Source organism: Mustela nigripes, chromosome 14 (genome assembly GCF_022355385.1).
Source record: "Mustela nigripes isolate SB6536 chromosome 14, MUSNIG.SB6536, whole genome shotgun sequence".
In the NCBI taxonomy this organism is placed as follows: Eukaryota; Metazoa; Chordata; class Mammalia; order Carnivora; family Mustelidae; genus Mustela; species Mustela nigripes.
The window spans coordinates 98,202,828-98,225,313 of record NC_081570.1 but is presented as its reverse complement, the minus strand read 5'-3'; the positions used below and the strand labels follow the sequence as shown (position 1 = coordinate 98,225,313).

The window sequence follows — 22,486 nt, the reverse complement described above, 5'->3', positions numbered from 1 at the left end:
CAATGTTTGGTAGTAGGGAAAAGGCAGAGGATCCAGCAAAAAATGATTACAAGAACAGCTAGTGAAGGGGGAGAAAAAAAAACAGGGGAAGTAATACTAGAGAAGTCGAGTGAAGAACGTATTTCACAAAAGAAAGTAAACAGTTATTTCTAATGCTACAGAGAGGACAAGCGAGATGAAGACTGAGGATTGGTGGATTTGACAATGGAAAGAGCTTAGAGACCTTGGTAGCAGCAGATTCAGTGAGATGGTGGGAAGAAAGCAAGATCGGGGAAAGTTCAAGAGAGAATTGGAAGGGCATTCAGCTTTTTGTAAAATTTTAATGGAATTAGAAAGGGCCAAGAATAGTTAAGTAAAAGAACAACATTGAAGGGACTTCCCTCTGAAACATCAAATTAATCATGAAGTCATAGTAATTAAGACTGTTTGGTTTTGGTTCAGAAATAAATAGAGCAAGGGAATGAATGGAGTACACAGGCATAAGGAAACTTAATTTGTGTCAGCACCAGCATTGCCTATCAGCAGAAGAAGAATGAACCATTCAGTAACCAATAGTAAGGCAGTTGGTGTTCCATATGAAAAGAAATGGATAGGATTTATACCTCACCCTACACACAAAACTAATTCTAAGGAATTCAAGTTTTAAATGTTAAGAGTAAGGACTCCCAGCTGGTAAAAAAGAAAGGATTAATTTGACACTTAAATTTTTAAAATTTTTAATCCTTGAGGAACACCATGAAAAAGAAAAAAACAAGCTACAAACTAGGTGAAGATACTTTCAACAAATATAACCACAAAGGAGTAGTATCCAGAATTTATTTTTAAAAATTCTTAAAATGTGGGGCCCCCAGTGGCTCGGTGGGTTAAGCCTCTGCCTTCGGCTCAGGTCATGATCTCAGGGTCCTGGGATCGAGCCCCATATCAGGCTCTCTGCTTGGCGGGGAGCCTGCTTTCCTCCCTCTCTCTCTGCGTGCCTCTCTGCCTACTTGTGATCTCTGTCAAATAAATAAATAAAATCTTAAAAAAAAAATTCTTAAAATGCAATTTCAATAATAAAAAGATGAACAACTCAATAGAAAAATGGGGAAAAGATACAAACAATCATTTCACCAAAGATGAAACATGAAAGGCCAGTAAGTATATGGAGAGATGTACAGCCTCGTCAAAATCTGGGAAATGTAAATTAAAACCACAGTGAGATACCATTTTATACCCACCATACTGGCAAAAGTTAAAAAGTCTGACAGTGTCAGGAGTTGGTGAGAATGTGTAAGTTATTTCAGCTGCTTTCGAAAAATAATTGGGCATCATCTAGTCAACTTAAAGGTGTATATATCCTATAACCTGACAATTCAGGTTTTAGATATATACCCCCAGAGAAATTCTGGCACATGATAATTAGGAAACAGGTAAATAATTTTCAAAGTAGCAGCATTTTACATGATAGCAAAACCTAAAAACAACCGAACTGTTCATTGGCAGGAGAATATAGCATTTAAAAAAGCATCTTAAAAACATATATCGACTAAAACAGTAAGTTATAGAAGAATATGTTTTATGTAATGTTCAAAGATGTACAAAACCTAATAGTTTGTTATGGGGGTTGGCTATGTATATATATGCACTGGAACTGTAACCTAAAGCAAGGAAAGGACAAACCCAGTATCACTGATAATGGTCGCCCTCTATTGGAGAGTAGGGGGAAGAACACCTCGGAGAGGGCATTCTTACAAATCTAGTTTGTAATCAAATGGAATGCCAGAAGAGACCTTAGAGATCACCTAATCAGCCCCCTCATTCTGCAGATATAGGAAGAGACCAACCAGGGGTAAAGCGAGTTGCACACCATTACACTATTGCTTCATGGTAGAACTCTTAAGTATACCTAGGTCCCTGATTCCCAGTCCAGTATGGAACCCATGGAAAGAGTAAATGACATGACATGGAAAAGCAGGGGAATACTATTAGGAATGGGAGAAAAAAGAGGAGTCTAAGTTGAATTTGAAGTCTGAGCCTGGAACATGAAAGGCAGTGTATTTCATGTTACAGTGGTTAAGAAGCACCTGACTAAGCACCTGACATGGGAGTCTGGCAGATTCTGTACCCTGTACCAGATGAGCTGACCCTGGAGAATGTCTTTGTTTTGAGTGTCAGTTTCCTCAGCTGTAAAAAGGAAATAATACTTACTTCACTGGATTATTTTATTTATAAAAGCTCTAAATGCAGTGGCTGACAATATCTTAAGCACTAAATAAATTATTATGGAATAATCATTGCTTATGAAATGAGAAAGTTGAGAGAGAACTGTTTTGGTGGAGAAATATAATGAATTTGGTTTCACACATGTTTATTTATTTGATTCATATTTTACTAATCTCCAAAGGCCCTGATTTGAATTTTAGACAAATGGAATTTAAGTGCTGATGGGACAACCAAATGATGATTACCCATAGGTAGCCTGAAAATGTAGAAGGTGAGTTCTGGTGACTTATATAAGGGCTAGAGACATAGGTTGAGAATTATCAACATGGAAAGCCAGCTCCCCTTCTCCATACTAGTAAGCTCTTTAGGGAGGGAATGCTGAAGAGAGGTGGTCTGAGGACCATGCTAGGAAGAGGAAGAAGAGGCAAGAGAAATACAAATGTTTGGTCATAAGAGCAGGAGAGGAATCCAGAAATCAGGAGAGTATGAAGTTGTGGGAGACGAGGAATGAGGAGAAGGTTAACACAAATGCAGCATAGAGTTCAAAGGCGAGACAGATAGAAAAGCAGATTAAATTTGGCTGGCACTCCCTGGTGGCCTTTGAAAGAGCAGTTACGGCAAGATCACGGATGTGCAGGCCAGGCTGAAAGATGGAACAGGAGTATATGTGGGTAGAAAATCAAAGTAAAAATATGAGCTAATAGTGTTTTGTTGCTTGTGGAGTGTGCAAGGAAGCTAAGAATGAGGATTCTCAGTCCTTCAGTCTGTGATTTCTTATGCATCACTTTCATAACAATTTCCCATAAATATGAACTTAAGGGTTTTTTTTTTCTTTCTTATTTTTCTTATTTTGCAACAGATGTGACACTCAACTCTCTGGTGTCCGAGGCATTTGTGAGGTTTTTTGTGGAGCTAGTGGGACATTATTCTTTGAGCATGACTGTCACTGAGCGTGGGGAGCGTGTATTCCAAAGGGAACCATTCCGTAAATCCCACACCTCCCGAAGTGTACGCCACTTCCTGGATCTCTTCATGGAAACACAGATGTTTGCCGGCTTCATACAGGACCGAGAGCTTCGGAAAAGTGGGGTGAAAGGTCAGTTTCATCATAAGTTCTCTCCCTGTATTTAGTAAGCCCTTTGAGGGTTTGAAAATAATATAAACAAACAAACAAAAAAATGGTATAAAACTACAAGCGCTCAAAATCTGAGTTATTATGGGAAATAATTCTTTTTAAAATTTTGTTTTAGCTATGGAAGCACATTGGTAGTAAGCTGCAGAATTTTATTTAAGTGATTTTTAGTAAGTATTGGACAGTTTCACCAGCGTGAGTTTTCCTTGTAGGTTTGTTTGAGGTCCGGGCCCTCCAGTATTTGGAAACAATTCCAGAGTCCGAGCCCAGTGGGATGAATAAAATTTTGCGGAGTCTTGGTGAGTTGTTACGTTTTCTTGTTAAATAATGTGACTAAAAAACCTTTTGCAGAAACTGTGCCTTATCACAAAAGCTTTATAATCAAATCAATAATATAACTTCAAATAGGCTGACCTGAAACCATGACTGTACTTCCGAATTGTTTTGAAGAAAAAGAAGTCTTTCTCAGAGGTGGGGATTCTTTCATCAGAGTTGTCCTTGGGTCTGTTTTCCTCAGATAACATGCGAATTTGCATATCATAATTATTAATCTTTTCTAGGTCACATCACTTTGAAAATCTCATAAAAACTGGATCTTTGTCTCAGAAAAGTATGCTAGAACATACAAATTTGCATATAATTATAGAGTATTCATGGACCCTCCTGAAACTCATCCATGGACTCCAGATTAACACCTTTTAGGGGGGCGCCTGGGTGGCTCAGTGGGTTAAGCCGCTGCCTTCGGCTCAGGTCATGATCTCAGGATCCTGGGATTGAGTCCCGCATTGTGCTCTCTGCTCAGCAGGGAGCCTGCTTCCCTCTCTCTCTCTCTGCCTGCCTCTCCGACTACTTGTGATTTCTCTCTGTCGAGTAAATAAATAAAAATCTTTTAAAAAAATAAATAAAAACACCTTTTAGGGGTGCCTGGGTGACTCAGCTGGTTAAGCAACTGCCTTCTGATCAGGTCATGATCTTGGGAATCCCAGGATTGAGTCCCACATTGGGCTTCCTGCTCAACAGGGAATCTGTTTCTCCCTCTGACCTTCTCCTCTCTAATGCTCTCTCTCAAATAAATAAATAAAATCTTAAAAAAAAACCAAACATCTGGTTTAGAGGTCATCTGAGGCAAAAGAGGATTTCCTCCAAGTCTAATTTTACACTTCAGAAAGAAACACAGATGTTTCTGATTTTTCAATTATAATAATTAACTTTTTATTATCCTTTGTGATATTGGGGAACAGTGGTGTGGTAGCTCAAAACAAGGAAGAACTATATTCCACGCTGTTTATATTGGTCCTTGAAATACATAACCCCTGGTAACTAGACTTGTCATAGGGGTCATTTTGTAGTGTATGAAAAAATTTCAAACCACTATGATGTACACCTGAATCTAATAGGACATTGTATGTCAATTTTAATACAAAAAGAAAAAGAAATACATGCCCCTAATTAAAGTAAGGACTTGTTCTTATGCCTCGGTTGTTATTTCATCTTTATACCATGAGGTTAGATCACACCACTGGTCCTGAACTCTAACTACAATATTTTAATCTCTGGGGAACATAAATGAACATTTTCCCCACTGCAGGCTCCAAGAAATCTCTGGGGATCAGGCCAAGCAATTTTAACCTATAGTCAAGGTTGAAAGCCACTGGATTAGGTGAGGTCAGAGCTCTCTTCTACCTCTACAATTAGAGACATGGGGTTTGTTTATTTCTTTGGTAGTTAAACACATCACATGCTAGCTTGAGATGGCAGCTCACTCGTGCGCTGTTCCAAATGACTAAGTCGTTAATCCCTTGCCTCAAATAATGTACAATAAATAAAAATGAACTATTGAGAGTTCACTCTACTTCTTTCTCCCTTTAGGAAGTAAGATGAAATTTCTGCAGAAGAAATGAAATCTTTGATAGACTCTCTCCATCTTAAACCGAAAGTGCCAAGTAAATATTTCTCCAAGAGTTGGGATGCCCTGCAGTGGCCTAAAAGATCCTGGAAAGATGAAAAGGTTACAAAGTGGGCCTGGTCCTTGGAGGAGGATTCTCCTGTTGCTGCTGTATAATCACTGGAGGATTGCTGGGAGTAGTCTGGAACCCATGTTCTCATTACTCTGCCTCCAATTTTTCTTTTCAGTGGCTTTTTCTATTTGATTCTTGGTCTCATTCTTTGTGTTATGTGCTTAGTCTGTGAAGGCACTTGTTTTTTACTAGGGAAAGATTTGGTGTTGGATTTAAAAAAAAAAAACAGCTCAAAGATGAGCACAGTGAGAGAAATGCTGGATTGAAGGTACTGGGGAAGCATGATGGATGTGCAGAGTGCACCCTACACACGTCATTCTCATCACTGAAATATCACCATGGCACCTTGAAAACTATGGGCTGTTGGAGCTGAGCTAAGGAATAGATTCCTCATATATCTCTAGTTTTTGTTTTTTAATCTAATGTTCTATCTGAGGGAATCTAGTTATTAACACTGTTATTGAGTATCTTATACAAGTAGACACCTTGCAGCTCCTCCTCCACATCGTAGCTTGTCAACATTAAACTTTGTGGGATTATAGCTAATGAAGAGCATGAGAACTCCTTCCCCTTTTCTTAGTGTCCCCCAAGTGCCATGTGTGATGTATATCTATGTCATCTTACTCAGTCTTTAAGTCAACTTGATGAGATACTTGCATCTCCATTTTATTAATGAAGAAACTGGAATTCAGAAAGGTTAAGTAACTTGCCCAAAGTTCTACAGCAGAGCCAGAATTGAAGCCACGACTGTCAATTCATGAGCACAGAGAAAGTTGGTTAGTTCTGCAGATGGAAACTTGAGCTCTGTGAGATTATAGCTACTGAAAAGGTTTTCTTTTAAACTGAAGCATACCCGAGCTGATTTTCAGCTCTGAGGATAAGGGACATCAAACTATAGGAGCCTAGATGACTCACTTTTGGTTCCCCTAGAATTGGACTTTTTGCCCTAATTGAATTGGGACTCAGACTATGAATATTACTGGGCATTCACCGCATAATCACCCTGAACCTTAATACCTACAACAGCAGTAGTGATTAGGAGGAGGAACTTATCAATGATGGTTTAATTTTCACTGATAAATGTTACAGCAGATGTCAGTTTGTTTTCTTCAATTCCTGCTGAGGGTTTTAACTGGCATAAAAATATTTATTCGAACTTAACAAAACCTTTTAAGTTGTATTATGATACAGTTTATTGAGTTGTACAGTATTGTCATTACAGCCCATTCAGTTGTGCATGAATGAACCTGAAGCAGACCCCATTTAAGACTGGTGCTATATAGTTCTTATGGGTCTAGAAAATAGAACTGAGCCTATGTCTTGTTAAAAAAAATGTTTAAGCATCTTACCCCAGTGGGGTTCTTACCAGACATCTCTCCATTTGCCACTCCAATCCTGAGGGAAGAATGAGTAATTGGGAATTGTTTATAAAACGGGGGTAGGTCTTAGGGTGGTGAATCCTGACCGTCCCTCTGTGAGGAGACCTCGCTTCAGGGATGGGGGTCCTAGTTTATCCCGGTGACCTGAGGCTGCTTCCTTTTCTTAGGTCTGTTTTATCTTGTTTTTGTAAAGTATTATGAGTTCTGGACATATTTGAAAAAGAATCCCTCAAGACTTGTATAAAATGTTGTTTACAGATCTTTTAATGAATAAACAAAAAATTGGAGAATTTTAAATAAAGTTGCTTAAGATGTAAAGATCTTCTACTTCGCATAAATCCATAACTAGCACATTAATCTAATGATAGGATTAGACAGTCCGTGGCCAGCATTTCTAGGCTGTTGGCAGACAAAGCCCGAGTCTTGATCGTAGACACCGGGCAGGGTTTGCAGTCCGACTACCTTATTTGGCCTTGGCCTGCTTCGTGTATGGGAGCTGGGGACAGGGCAGAGCCGGCGCACCGGCAGCCGCAGGAGTGGTTGGGAGGCAGAGAGGAACACGAGTCTGTTTCCGACAGTCCTAAAGACAAGTGAGCGGATTTTATATAAGCCTCGAAGGCAAAATGACAGGATTTGTTGGAGCTGGAGTTGGTGGGCAGTTTTTAATCTCACCCTGGAGGAAAAGATCAGGTTCCTTTGTTATGTAGACCCTAAAGCTTCGCAATTTTAACTGGCTACTGGCGCCGACCTCCAGAATCTGAAAAAACTGCATTTATCCAATGCAAGTGTTCTCAGAACGAAGAATAGTGAGGGGTACAGCAAGAAGTGCAAGGGGAGAAAAAAAACGCCACAAAGCAAAAAGTTAAGGGTTGTAGGTGGAAGGTTAGGGGACTGGGAGACCTGTATCCCTCTCCCTGCCAAATCCTACTGCTAGTTCCTCCAAAAGTTTTAAACCATCCCGGTACCAGACACCAGCTTCCTCCAGGGAACGAAAAGTCCCAATTCCCCTCCAAAGTGCTCCCGGGTGGAGGCAAAAAAAAAGGAGCACACGGAGGACAGGAAATGGAGACGTTCCGCTGATTCTAGGACTCGCGACGTGACGTCACGTCCGACCAAGACAAAATGGCAGGGTACTTCCTAGTAGCTCGGCGAGGGCGCCTTCAGAATTGACAACTGAGCATGCGTCAGAGCCAAGGCGCATGCGACCTGTATTACGTCAATGCGAGCGCATGCGTAATGAAATGGGCCTGAGTTTGAGCGCACACAGAAAATTTGGGCAAGGTTTAGAATGGCGGGCACAGGCTTAGTTGCCGGAGAGGTTGTGGTAGATGCACTGCCGTATTTTGACCAAGGTTATGAAGCGCCCGGCGTGCGGGAAGCGGTGAGTTCGGGCCGGGTAGCGGATTCAGCACTCTCGGGCCCTTGGTGCTGGAAGAAGCACCTTACAGGTTGCTTCCCCTCCCCGGCTCCCGTTCTCGTTTCTAGGCTGCGGCGCTGGTGGAGGAGGAAACCCGCAGATACCGACCTACCAAGAACTACCTGAGCTACCTGACGGCCCCGGATTATTCTGCTTTTGAAGTAAGTGGGACGTCTTGAGGCCACCGTATGAGCTAGGATTCTCTGACTCTTTACTTTGGGTCGAGAGTCTTAGACACGTAAATGCATTTTAAATTCTGGCTTTAACAATTGTCTGCTTGCCTACTACTTACTCTCTTGTCGGTGTTCCCGATCCATTGAAAGCAGCTAGATCAGACTTCTCCGACGTTCTGATTCTGAGACCCACTGAAGGGCTTTCCGGGGCTTGGCGAACTGCCCAGCCATGCAAAACGTAGTGTGTACGTTTTTCGGAGATCGGCTCCTTGCATAAATTCTCAGAGGCATCCTCCGCTCTCTAAGGTCTTCTTTAAAACCAGTGATGAGGAATTTTTAATATATGTAAGCCTAGGTTCCTGAGAACCACTGGAGGGCGGCCTTTGTGTCACAGCGTAGATACTTAGCGAACGTATGTGAATGAGGGAAGTGAGAAACCATTTATAAGTAAAGTGCTCTTTAAATATTTAGTCTAGAAGTGCCCCCCAAGATACTGCTTAGTACTTAGGGTGTAATTAGCTACATGAAATGTAAAATACCATCTCTAAATTAATAGATTCTGTTAGGCATTTTAGTATTTACATGTTTGGGGTTTTTTTCCCCCATTATAGGTAACCATGTATTTAATGAAAGAACTCTGTTTTTTTTTTTTTTAAAGATTTTATTTATTAATTTGAAAGAGAGAAAGATCACAGGTAGGCAGAGCAGCAGGCAGGGGTGGGGGAAGGAGGCTCCCCGCTGAGCAGAGAACCCCGTTCGGGGCTTGATTCCAGGACCCTGAGATCATGACCTGAGCTGAAGGCAGAGGCATAACCCACTGAGCCACCCAGGCTCTGGAAAGAATTCTACTATTAAAACACAGTGTTTAGGGGTGCCTGGGTGGCTCAGTGGGTTAACGCCTCTGCCTTCGGCTCAGGTCATGAACCCTGGGTCCTGGGATGGAGCCCTGGCATCGGGCTCTCTGTTCAGCAGGGAGCCTGCTTCCTCCTCTCTCTGCCTTCCTCCTGCCTACTTGTGATCTCTGTCTGTCAAATAAATAAATAAATAATCTTTAAAAACAACAAAAAAATCCCCACAGTGTTTATACTGAAGTAACATGAAAAGTCGGTCAAGTTTTAAATAGGAAGATATTCCTATGATACATCATTTTATCAAATGTTTTCTAAATGTCATTACCCAGATATAGATGGTACCACATTAAGAAGTAGATACAGTAATGCTTTCTTATTAGATTGGCTCCCAAAATTTCAGATAACTGCATTCAATCACGAACTTTTAAATATTTGAACCAGTTTTCCTTTTAACTCTCCTAAGTGCAACATATATCTCCTATCTTTATAATTAGCATCCTGATCATTTATCCCTTTTTCACAATAGGAATTGATAGTGTACTGGGCTCACCATCTCAGTACTGAAAATAGCTCTGTGAACTATATAACTATATGTTTATTATCCTAATTTTTTAAATGGGAAAACTGCAACTTAGAGAAAGTAATTTGCCCAAGACCATAACCACTCCTCAAATTTATTTTGAAGCTGCTCTTCCATTAATTCATTTAACTATTTATGAAGGTCTTTTCTAGCTAGGAATTGGGGGACTGTCTCAACTTTTTAGTCTAATTAATATAGTTGAAGCCCTCAAAAAATTGATAATTGCTCAGGATAACTGAAATACTACTATAGGTGAATACTTAAGCAGTTCTTTATACTCAGGGCCAGGAAATGTGCAGAACAGAAATGAAATAGGATATTGACCAAAACTTTGACCTAAAGAAGTAGAGCTCTACCATGTTTTTTTAACTTTACCATGTGTGCTTTGTTTTTGTTTTTGTTTTTTTTTTAAAGATTGTATTTATTTATTTATTTATTTATTTATTTATTTATTTGACAGAGCAAGAGAGCACAAGCAGGTAGAGCCACAGAGGGAGAGGGAGAAGCAGGCTCCCCAGTGAGCAGGGATCCCGATTCGGGGCTCAATCCCAGGACCCTGGGATCATGACCTGAGCTGAAGGCAGCGGCTTAACCAACTGAGCCACCCAGGTGCCCCATCATGTGTTTTTTTAAATGGTACAGTTGTGAGGTGCCTGCATGGCTCAGCCGGTTAATCAGCTGCTCTCAGCTCAGGTCATGATCTCAGGGTCCTGGGATTGAGCCCCATGTCGGGCCCCATGCTCAGCAGGGAGTCTGCTTCTCCTCTCCCTCTGCCTCTCCCCACTCTAACTCATGCTCTGTAGCTCACTCATGCATGTGTTCTCTCTCTCTCTCAAATAAATTAATTAATTAAAATCTTTGGGGCTTTTTTTTTTTAAGATTTTATTTATTTATTTCTTTGACAGAAATCACAAGTAGGCAGAGAGAGAGGAGGAAGCAGGCTCTCTGCTGAGCAGAGAACCCGATATGGGGCTCGATCCCAGGACCCTGAGATCTCGACCTGAGCCGAAAGCAGAGGCTTTAACCCACTGAGCCACCCAGGCGCCCCTAATTAAAATCTTTAAAAAGAAAGAAAGAAATCATACAGTTGTTAGAGCAGATAGTAGAACCAGTTTCTTTAACCTCTTCCCTTTTTCTCATTCTTTGCAGAGTGAAGTGTAAAAATAGCAGCCAGGGTCAAAAGGAAAGTATGGATATAGGCTCAAAGCCCTAAAGCAAATTATTTTATGTCAAGTACTCTCCTCCCTTCCCCCACCCCCCAGTGAATACTTAGATCCAGGGTCCTCAACACTGGCTTCGCTATACAGTCAACTGATGGGTTAAAAACAAGTTACAATCATGCCTAGTCTCCACCTCAGAAAAGTTAAATGGGAATGGTGGAGAGGGGTAAGATGATGTGGCTGGGAATGAAATTGTTTTCAAAGCTTCCACCTGATTTCTATGTGCTGCTGGGACTGGGTACCGCTGATCTAGGAATAATCCTTTTCTCTGTGGGTCCCTTTACATATGAAGTGTACGTATTCTGATTCTTGAGAATATTTAACTCAGAGAAAACTTGGTGGGAAGGAAAATGATCCATTTTATTTTATTTTGTAAATTTTTTGGAAATGATCAGTTTGAATGGATAACAGAAATATTTAAGTAGGTTAGATTCATTGTTTGGTGGTTGTTAATTGAAATTTATTGATATGATTTTGGAAATAATTCTTTCCCCTAATTAGACCGACATAATGAGAAATGAATTTGAAAGACTGGCTGCTCGGCAACCAATAGAATTACTCAGTATGAAACGGTAAGTTATATTTCTGGTTTCACCTGGACCCAAATCATTTTTTTTTTTTTAAGATTTTATTTATTTATTTGACAGACAGAGATCACAAGCAGGCGGAGAGGCAGGCAGAGAGAGAGGAGGAAACAGGCTCCCTGCTGAGCAGAGAGCCCGAAGTGGGGCTCGATCCCAGGACCCTGAGATCATGACCTGAGCCGAAGGCAGCGGCTTAACCCACTGAGCCACCCAGGTGCCCCCCCAAATCATTTTTTATTTTTAAGTTACTAGTAAAATCGCTATAGCTCTTAAAATGTGGAAAATAAAAAATTCTTGTCTGATTTTATGTTTATGTTTCTTCACATAATAGTGGTTCCTATATCCTTTGTTTATGTTCAGATATATTCTTTGCACCTTTATTTAAAAAGGCAAAATAGGGGAGCCTTGGTGGCTCAGTTGGTTAAGCATCCCATTTTGATTTTGGCTCGGGTCATGATCTCGGAGTTATGAGATCAGTTGCCTGCATAGGACTCCATGCTGGGTGTGGAGCCTGCTTAAGAGTCTTCCTTTCCCTCTACTGCTCCCCACCTCCCCATTTGCTGACCCAAGTAAGTACTCTCTCTCTGTCTCTTAAAATATACACACACAAAATATGTAAAATCCAACAACAGGAATGGTGATTGTACTGAACTTCATGTTTTTAAGGTTTTCCAAGGAGGGGCACCTGGGTGGCACAGTCAGTTGAGCTTTCTGACTGTTGGTTTCGGCTCAAGTTGTGATCTTGGGGTCCTGAAATCGAGCCCCGCATTGGGCTCTGCGCTCAGCAGAGGTTCTGCTTGGGATTCTGTCTCCCCTTTCCCCTGTCTCTCTGCTCATGCTGGTTCACTCCCTCTCTGTACAATAAATAAATGCTTAAAATAATTTTTTTTTTTTCCCAAGGAAATGTTCCTGATTAGGCATCTGGTTCTTCACTGATCACATATCTAGGTGAAATCATGTTATGGTTTATAATGATCCTTGATTGATTCTGACATAGAACTAATTAGTAAACAGTGCCCAGATAGTTTGACTTTGGTTCCACTGTGTTCCCTCCTGTTCCACTTTATTACAAAACTGCTTCTCCTCTCTCAGAGAAGAAAACTCCAAACATCCTTTGTTACTGTCTCTAAAATGGAGAATCGGATTGCTTAACATGTGAGATCTCTTTCAGCTTGAAGTAAGTATGGAATTATGAGAACCACTAAGTACTCTGTCAGAGCAGAATCCTTTGAGATAGAGCCACATGCACAGGTCTGTCCTCTCAGCAGATGTATAGATTTAGAAGAGGGATTTGAGTCTGTAGAACCAGAGGATCGTTATTTCTTGTGCACCATTTCCTGTCTGGCCTGAGTGAGTGATAAAGGAAGTTCTGGGATTCCTCAATTCTTCATTTCCAGGTGCTTCTTCTCTATAGATATTCACAGCAGTAACTCCTTTATGACAGTATATCTCACAGAAAAAGTAATGACCCATTAGGCAGTGGATCATGAAGGAAATTACGTAAGTTTCCAAAAGTTAACTTTCTTAATAAGAAAGGTAGTAAGATCCAGAAGTTCTCAGAGCAGTTTTTTAAGGAAATAGAAAATAACAGAATATAATGCAAGTAAAGGCAACTATTGTTTTGTGAAACTTTTTTTCTTAAGATTTTATTTATTTGTCAAGAGCAGAAGTGGGGAGAGCAGCGGGCAGAGGGAGAAGCAGGCTCCCCACTGAGCAGGGAGCCCAATTTGGGACTCGATTCCAGGGCCCTGGGATCATGACCCAAGCTGAAGGCAGATGCTTAACCGACTAAGCCACCCAGCCGTCACTGTTCTGTGAAACTTTTGTTGAGCTATGTGTATTTGGGTACTGGATCAGAGATACTTCCTACCATGAGTTATAATCAGAAGTTTGAAAACTGCCACATTACAGCTTTTTTTTTTTAAACAAAGTGGTATGTCACTTTTTTTATTTTGAGGGAGAGCAAGTGAGCAAGAGAAACTTAAGTAGACTCCATGCCTAGTGTGGAGCCTGACACAGGGAATCAGGGAATTGATCTCATGACCCTGAGATCATGACCTGAGCCGAAATCAAGAATTGGATGCTTAACCAACCAAGCCACTTAGATGCCCCTGGTTTATCACTTCTTGATCCTAGTTGCATGCCCCTCAGTTGTTCATAGGAATAATGTGGAGTCTTTACTGTATCTAGTCAAATTATTAAAATGGAAATTAAACTTAGTTTGTAGTAACTCCTCAATAATGAGCTAAGATTGATGAAGGGTGTACTTACTGGCTATATCAACAGTGCTGAAGGACTGTTTAGTGTGAAGCGAGAGAATAGAGAAGGTCCAAATACAAAGAATTTTTACATCCCTTACCATTTTTTTCTCTAGAATGGTTTGGTTGTGTCGGTGGGAACCTGGATGATTGTAAGTGTGTTTTTCAAAAATGATAGCAGAGGTGCCTGGGTGGCTCAGTTGGTTAAGCATCTGCCTTCAGCGCAGGTCATGATCCCAGAGTCCTGGGATTGAGTCCCACATCGGGCTCCTTGCCCAGTGGGGAGCCTGCTTCTCCCTCTGCCTGCTGTTCCCCCTACTTGGGTTTTCGCTCTCTCTCTGACAAATAAATAAAATCTTCAAGAAAAAAAAAAGATAGTATAGGGTCCTTTGTGTCCTACTTTTTTCTCCTAATATATCACAAGCATGTTAATGTTCTAAGTATTCTTCAGTGGCATCATTGAGCAGCTAATTTAACAATCTTTCATATGAATACACTATAGTTTATTGAATCAGTTCATGTTGAAGTAAACAATTTTTTTGTTACTGTATATAATGGTGTTAAATCTTATTTGTAAATGGATTTTAAATAGGTTCTTATTGAACAGTCTGATCTATCTCGAATTTTCCATGGATTTACATTGTGCATAGACCTGTGAGGTGTTCTTTTGGAAGGAACGGAAAATTTAGAGGAATATGTGGTTTCAGTTTATTTTTGTTTAATTTCAGGTATGAACTTCCAGCCCCTTCCTCAGGTCAGAAAAACGACATTACCGCATGGCAAGAATGTGTAAACAATTCAATGGCCCAGTTAGAGCATCAGGCAGTTCGAATTGAGAATCTGGAACTAATGTCACAGCATGGATGCAATGCCTGGAAAGTATATAATGAGTAAGAAGCTTTTTGTTTTTATTAAACCCATCCCATCCACAGTTTTGGCATCTTTTTTTAAATATAGGAATGGGTGCCTGGGTGGCTCAGTTAGTTATATGTCTGACTCTTGTGGCTCAGGGTCTTGGGGTTGATCCCCATGTCTGCTTGAAGATTCTCTTCCTCTGCCCTTCCCCTTGCTTACTTGCTCTGTCAAATAAATCTTCAAAAAAAAAAAAAAAAAAAGTGAAGTGGGATTTAGTGTATAGTGGACTTTCATTTGAGATGATGTCCTGGAACTACTACAACCCGTATGATAAGCCATGGCTTTCAGACCCACCACACAGAGTACAGAGGAGGGGCGCCTGGGTGGCTCAGTGGGGTAAGGTTCTGCTTTCGCCTCAGGTCATGATCTCAGGGACCTGGGATCGAGCCCTGCGTTAGGCTCTCTGCTCAGAGGGAAGCCTGCTTCTCCCTCTCTCTCTGCCTGCCTCTCTGCCTGCTTGTGATCTCTGTCTGTCAAATAAATAAATAAAATCTTTATAAAAAAAAAAAAAAAAAGGTACAGAGGAGATCTAAACCTAACCACATTTATTGTATAATATTGTAATTAAATGAGTTCTGAGGTCTGGTTGACAAATCACATATGGTGGAATGGAATCCTTAATGTGGGGCATTGCTCATACAATCGATTCTCATTAGTTGTATGTTATATTCTATAAAGTGGCCTTGAATACTGAATTAGCAAATACTGTAACATTTTTTTTGGTGGAAATAATGTATGTGTATGTATACACATCTCATATAGACTATAAATCCTAAAGACAACTCCTGGCAAAGTCTATTTTCTTTATTTTATGAAAGAGAAAACAAAGTTCAGAAGTGTTAAGTAATTTGGCAGAGTTGGAAATTAAATCCTGTCCTTTGGTCCTCTCTGTATGAGACCTGAAACAGTAAGTCAGAGTGCTTCCTTGTTCCACTTCAGCTAAGAATCTGCACATCCAACAACTCAAATTTTGCACATGCTGTTCATGATCTCAAAATGCCACAGGTACTGATCTTGGGGTTACAAGTAAATTTGAGTGAGTGGGTAAGTTCATAAGTACAGAATCTGCAAATAATGAGAATTGACTATAAGAGAATTAACACAGGAAGCAAAGTACCCACATAAGCCACTGAGCTCTACTTTCTTTTCCATGCAACTCGCTTTAGGTTTTGTTATCTTTCTAGGGCTCAGTTTTCTTATTTGTAAAATTTGGTGGTTAGACAATATCTCTGATGCCTTTGAGCCCTGAAATCCGCTGAGACTGTATTAACATTTTAATAGTTGAAGGAGAAAAAGCCCTTGAACTTCCTGACACTGCATCAAACTATTTTGCTAGAGTATGTTTCCTGGAATAATAAAGCAAAATCACAAAGAGATAAATGGTTTTTCTCAGTTTTTCAGAATTACGTTTTAAATTTATTTGGCCATGTAAGGATCCAGTGGGCAAAATCCAGAATTCGGGAAACTACAGCATAAATAGTTCATTTCTTTTGTGAATATGTTGCAAGGGAGATAAAGGAAAAATGGGTTTGGGAGGATTAAGAAACAGATCAAGCAAACAAATGTCTTTTTTTTTAAAAATGGTCTGTATTGTATGAAGTGGAAAAATGGGATCTTTGTCCTCAAGAAGCTTTACCTAGTTGAGGAGATAAGATTCTTCTCTGCCAGATAACCAGTAGCCCGTAATTAGCAATATGGGGACACGTGCTATATCGTGTGCTGTGTTCTATAAACTACAGACATCCATAGAAGGGACGTTAAGAAATAAGGTCATTAAAAAAAATAAGGTTATTTTAAAATGGTGAGATTTGGGGGAATTTTGGTAATTCAGTTGGTTAGGCGTCTGAGTGTTGATTTTGGCTCAGGTCGTGATCTCAGGGTACTGAGATTGAGTCCCATGTCAGGCTCCTTGCTCAGCAGGGAGTCTGCTTGAGATTCTTTCTTTCCCTCTCCCTCTGCCCTTCTCCCCCCATGCGCTCTCTCTCTCTCTAAAATAAATAAATCTTAAAAAAAAAAAAAAAAATGGTGAGGTTTGGATATTTAGAAGAGAATGAGAACGCTCCCAAGAAGGTAAGAGAGCATAGATGCGGGGGAAAAAAATAATACATTGAAGAAAACATTGCTCTCAACTTTTCTAGAAACCTCTAATACTTTTCGGGTGCCTGGGTGGGTTAGATGGTTAAGTGTTTGCCTTCAACTCGGGTCATGATCCCCAGGTCCTGGGATCAAGTCCCACATCGGGAAATCTGTTTCTCCCTCTCTCCCTGCCTCTCCCCACTGCTTGTGCTTGCTTGCTTGATCTCTCTCAAATGGATAAATAAAATCTTAAAAAAAGAAAAGAAAGAAACCTTTAATACTTTCCCATTTGTTGCAAAGTAAGATCCAGACTATTTACATGGTATTCAAGGCAAATGGCTGTGTATCTCGACGGGGGCCATTCATTCCAGCCGAGGGAATCCTCTCTGTCGTGATTATCATAGCTCTGTCCTTGCCGTTAGTCATGGTTCACCACCTCCTAGAGTGTCTTTACCCAGCCTACCTACATTCAGTTTATTTAAGGCTCTCCGGCTCTCCTCTAACCCAGTCCTTTGTCTTCCCATCTTATTGAAGTAGGTTTTCTTTCCTTGCAAAAGGATTTGAGGGCATCAAACATGGCATGGGCGGTAAGCTTGTAGTTCTAGGTAGCTTTTGGTTCGTGATTGCTTTTAAAAAAATTTCATTAATGAGAGATTTTTGTACTTGCAATTAAAGGGAAACCTTCAAGGCCAGGCCTTGTTTTTACAGATAAACAGGTTTAGCCTCATTGATGTCAAGTGACTCATTAAAGGACATACAGCTTTTTAGGGCAGAGCTGGGACTAGAACCCAAGGCTTCTGACTCTCATGATGCAGTGCTATAAGTTTTAATAAAAATATGTTCAGTGCTTGAGGAGGGTCCTGTATATGGATAAAACCTCATTTTATTACACTTTGCTGTTTTACATTTTTTACGGATTGAAGGTTTGTGTCAACCTTGCCTCAGCCAGTCTGTCGGCCCCATTTTCCAATGGCATGTGGTCACTTCCTGTCTCTCACATCTTAGTAATTCTCTAAGTATTTCAAACTTTTCCATAATATTTGTTACAGTGATCTGTGATCAGTGATTATGACTCATTTAAAAGTCAGAACGTTGGTTAGCAATTTTTAGTTAATAAAGTATTTTTTAATTAAGGCAAGTACTTTTTTTTTTTACACACAATGCTGTTATACACTTAATAGACTATGGTATAGTATAAACAACTTTTATATGTATTGGAGAACAAATTCATTTGATTTGTTTTCTTGCTATACTTGCTTTATTGCATGGTCTGAAACCAAGCCTGCAATATCTCTGAGGTACACTTGTACTCGTGGAGGATGAAAGAAAGGAGAAGACAACAAATAAATGGGGCTTTCAGGAAGAGGTCATTCAAGGGGCAGCTTCCTATTAAAGGTCAGAGGTCAGGACTGGAGTACCAAACTTAACTGCCCTGAGGAACATGGAGTGATCCCTAGAAATCAAGGAAAGGGAGATGAGCTGTAGGTAAGCCTGGAGAGACACAGCTGTTTGAAGACTGAATCTTCAGAGAATTGCAGTTAATGAGGGGAAAAAAAAGTAAGTCAGTAGAGACAGAAAAATAACTTAGGAGAAAACCAGGATATTTGAGTCACGAAAGCCAGGAAACAATAGTAGATCTACAGCAAGAGGATAGTAGGGCCATTGTGGTTGAAATGGACCCTAAAGGTGATTTTCTGCTGCCTTAAGAGAAAATTGATATGGTTACGAGAATTACATCTCAGTAAAGCTGTTATTTAAGGGCAAAGACAGGGGATGGCCTCTACTCTTGAATCACTTCTCTAATGACAGTAGTAACTTGGCACTCTATATTGCTCAGCTTTCCCCCTTTGGCACTAAGAGCCAACTTGCACTGGAATCACAGTCTCCAGCCTTCCAGTTTTCTCTTCTCTCTCTAGCTAGCTGTAGGCAGGAGGGGAGAATAGCAGGATAAATGCAGGTACAGAAATATGGAGATAATAAGGGATTTGAATGAATACACTCATATGAGTTATTTTCAGTGTTCTCCATGAAAAGTACTGACAGTTTAAGTAGTGACAGGTACAAAAAATCAAGGTGTCCGTGAACTGGTTGGGCTCCAGAGGTTAAAAGACCTGAAATGGAATTCATCTCCAACATTCATCTATGTTACCTTGACTAAGTTACTTACTTTTTCTAAGCTCTTAATGTCCCTATATGTGAAATAGGGGCAATCGTACCTACCTCAAAGAATTCTTAGGAAAATTAAAGTAGCTAATATGTAAAGAGTGTCTAACGTGGTGTTTGGCATGGAGCTCAATAGCGGAAGAACTGGAACCTGTATCAACTAGATAGCTCAATTTTAGTTGGTATGTTAATGTCTGTTAACCTGATTTTCCTCTTTTCCTTCCTTAGAAATCTAGTTCATATGATTGAACATGCACAGAAAGAGCTCCAGAAGTTAAGGTAAGTTGTTTCTTCCTCTTACTTTATTTTATTATTTTATTTTAGTTTTTAAGTAATCCTTCATCCAACATGGGGATCGAACTCACAACCCCGAGTTCAAGAGTGCATGTTCTTCTGACTGAGCCAGCCAGATGCCCATATTTTCCTCTTATTTGAGAGTGAAGTTTAGGTAGAACCTTAATAAACAGAATGAGAAGACAAAAGAATCAATGGACTGTAGTCATTTAAGAGTAATACTTGATGATCCACTCTGTCCAGCATCCAGTGCTGGGTTTGCCCTACTGGAGTGGAGGAGAAAGAGACTTAACGTTAGACTTAACGTTTGGAAACATCTCTACCATGTCATTTGCAATTTGCAAATCTACAGACATTAAAAAGGCACTTTTAGGAGAAAATGTTACAGAACGACATGTATAATGTGGGGTGCCTGGCCGACTCAGTCAGTAAAGCATGCAACTCTTGATCCTGGAGTTGTGAGCTTGAGCCCCACATTGGGCACTTAATTTAAAAAATTAAATCTCTGCTAGCACATACACATATAGGAGTTTGGGGAAACACCCACCAAAAACTGAACAATAATTAGGAGAAGCATGTGGGAGGAAGGACTTCTGCTTTTTATTTTCTATTTGCATGTATGTGAATGTGTTTAATTTTTCATGGTGAGCTTATGAAATTTGTAATTGAAAAATAAAAGATAGTTAATTCTCAGAATTGGTCTGTAACTGTATACATCTGTCCTTTTCAAGGGATTAAAGATGTGTTGATTGTTGATTTCTCTGTTGATTTAAGTCTTACGTTCAAATGTAGGTGGGTTGTATAAATAATTTTTTACAGGAAACATATTCAAGATTTAAACTGGCAGCGAAAGAACATGCAGCTCACAGCTGGATCTAAATTAAGGGAAATGGAGTCAACGTGAGTATCTTCACTTTCATCAACTGTTAAATCGCTTAGATCAGGATTTAACAGTATGGTTCAACAGTACTCAAATGCGATGCCACAAGTGTCACAGAAATGCGGTTTTCTGAATGGTACTCTTGACTGCCTCTGCCTGTCTCTGATGTGTGGTCTTGGAAGGCATTAAGAGGGACAGAACCACTGTTACTTGATTCTGGTCTCAGAGCACCGTATTTTCAGTTCAGTATTTCTGCTCTGAATAGGATTCGACTTACATTCTCCATTTTAAAGGAAGTAAACGATCTATTTTTTAACTCAGGGAGATTTCATACTTCGATACTTTGTGTCCTAGGGTTTTTTTCCTTTGTTTATATACTTTTAAAATGTTCTTCATATGTGTAGATAATTTTATATGAATCCCTATGATTATGAACCTTGTGTCATTTCTCTTTTTTGCTTTGCTATTTCCCTTCTTCCTCCTCACCCCCATCTTTCTCCTTGTTTTACTTTCTCCACCTCCATACATTCCATGTTATCAGTCTGTTCGTCTTTTCACATTTTTCTTCAGGCTAATAAAATCTCCCAAAGACACATTTGTGTTTCTTTTTATTTGTCCTAGAGATTTTTTTTTCTGGGGGAGGGGGAAGGCTGCTTGGATCTATGGAATTTTCTCCGGTTCTAGAAATTTCTCCACCATTTTTAACTGCTGCTTCTGCCCTATTTTCTCTCCTTTTATGTTAATCCCATTAAATATAATCTTCCATCACCTCGTCCTATCTTCAACTATTTCTAATTTGGTTTTTAAAGTTTTTTTTTTAATTTGAAATAATTTTAGATTTACATTAATTTATAAGAGATAATACAGCTAGAATCTTTTTTCTTCCTTTAAGATTTTATTTATTTATTTTGGAGAGAGCTTGAGCAGAGAGAGGGCGGAGGGGAAGGGAGAGAATCTCAAGCCGACTCAGCATGGAGCCTGGCGTGGGTCTCAAACTCATGACCCTGATGTCATGACCTGAGCCAAAAGTGGACACTTAACTGACTGAGCCACCCAGGCACTCACTACATCTAGAATCTTACATACCCTTTTCCCCAGATTCAGTTTTTTAAAATGGAAATTTAGAAGTGAAGGTTCATATTATGAACCTGGCTGAAAACATGTATATGGTCAAATCTCCTAAGAGAAATTTTATATTGAGTAATTTTTTTTCTTTTTTTACTTTTCTAGTTGGGTATCCCTGGTCAGTAAGAATTACGAGATTGAAAGGACTATTGTGCAACTAGAAAATGAAATCTTTCAAATGAAGCAGCAACATGGAGAGGCAAACAAAGAAAATATCCGGCAAGACTTCTAAAAAGACAAACTTGGTGGGAAGAAAAGAAGGCAAGCTGGGCTTTCACAGAAGATCAGGCACCTAAACTGTGAGGGAAAACCGCATCCTAAGAAAATCATCAGTGGTTAAATGTTTATTGTAGAGTGTGGACTGTTATATTTGTACATTTCAGCAAAATAAAAACTTTCAGCTTGGTGGGGGTTCTTTCCTGGTTTTTGTTTTTTTTTTTTTTTTTTTGCCATTTAAAAGGCTTTCAAAGTAAGTATGATATTAGAATAATATTATATCATGGGATTAAGTTTGAATCATTGGAACATATTTTGTATCTGAGAGATCTTTAACATGTACAAGAAGTGGGAAACTTTTGGTTTATATATTTCGAAATAAAGGGGTGTTTCTAAACAAATTTTTGATTACCAAGCAAGACTTCCGAAATACAATGGCTCCATCTCTGTCAACCAACTCCATCATCATAGGTACAGTTTCATAAAACTTGATATGTGCTGAGCCCTATTTTAAGCATGTTAGGTAGATGAACTAAGAGGAATAAAAAGATAATTTGATCCTCACAAAAACCTTAGGAAGCAGATAACTGTTGTTCCCATGCACAGACTTGTAATGGGTGCTGATTAAGTAGCCTGTTGAAGTTGTATAGCTGGAAAGTCATCCAGGTGTTCAGTCCAGTAGTAGTACAGTGCCAGAGTTGTGTTCTAACCCTCTATTTGTAAGGAATGAACAAGTATAAAAGATTACTGCCTGATTCAGAAAAAATACTTGCAGTCTCCTGTAATCTTTGTGCTCTTACTTTTTGCTCTCTGGGTTCCAGGTTTTCCTTATCCCAAGCCCAGCTGAAATGCAGAGTGTTAAGTTTGTGATTATGAAATAAAAACTAGACAGTAAAGCCCATTATTGCAGGAGGGGGTAAGATGGAGAAGTAAAACAATGTTACTCCCAAGTTTTTCTTAATGGAGGAGAGAGAATACCATCCTTGGGAGCAGAGGGTTCCTG

The 22,486-nt window shown here is 39.8% G+C and overlaps 2 protein-coding genes across 3 annotated transcripts in view; both read left to right on the top strand.

Moving 5' to 3' along the window:
- DENND2C (DENN domain containing 2C) overlaps nucleotides 1–7,046 on the top strand; it is an 82,426-nt gene extending 75,380 nt beyond the window's left edge. The window contains exons 17-19 of the mRNA XM_059374333.1: nucleotides 3,062–3,298; nucleotides 3,547–3,633; nucleotides 5,204–7,046. Coding sequence (XP_059230316.1) covers nucleotides 3,062–3,298; nucleotides 3,547–3,633; nucleotides 5,204–5,235 — 356 coding nt within the window. The 3' untranslated portion in view covers nucleotides 5,236–7,046. The remainder of the gene's footprint in view (nucleotides 1–3,061; nucleotides 3,299–3,546; nucleotides 3,634–5,203) is intronic.
- A 902-nt stretch (nucleotides 7,047–7,948) lies between these two features.
- On the top strand, nucleotides 7,949–21,673 carry BCAS2 (BCAS2 pre-mRNA processing factor). 2 transcript variants are annotated; one of them, XM_059375809.1, is made up of 7 exons: nucleotides 7,951–8,112; nucleotides 8,217–8,309; nucleotides 11,474–11,544; nucleotides 14,543–14,704; nucleotides 19,197–19,247; nucleotides 20,082–20,162; nucleotides 21,373–21,673. In XM_059375809.1, exons 1-7 carry the CDS (start codon nucleotides 8,020–8,022, stop codon nucleotides 21,497–21,499), a joined length of 678 nt encoding a protein of 225 aa, XP_059231792.1. In that variant the 5' UTR covers nucleotides 7,951–8,019; the 3' UTR covers nucleotides 21,500–21,673. The 2 variants fall into 2 exon arrangements, with proteins under 2 accessions (XP_059231793.1, XP_059231792.1); XM_059375810.1 differs by lacking the exon at nucleotides 20,082–20,162 and having other exon boundaries at nucleotides 7,949–8,112.
- Nucleotides 21,674–22,486: the final 813 nt, after the last annotated feature.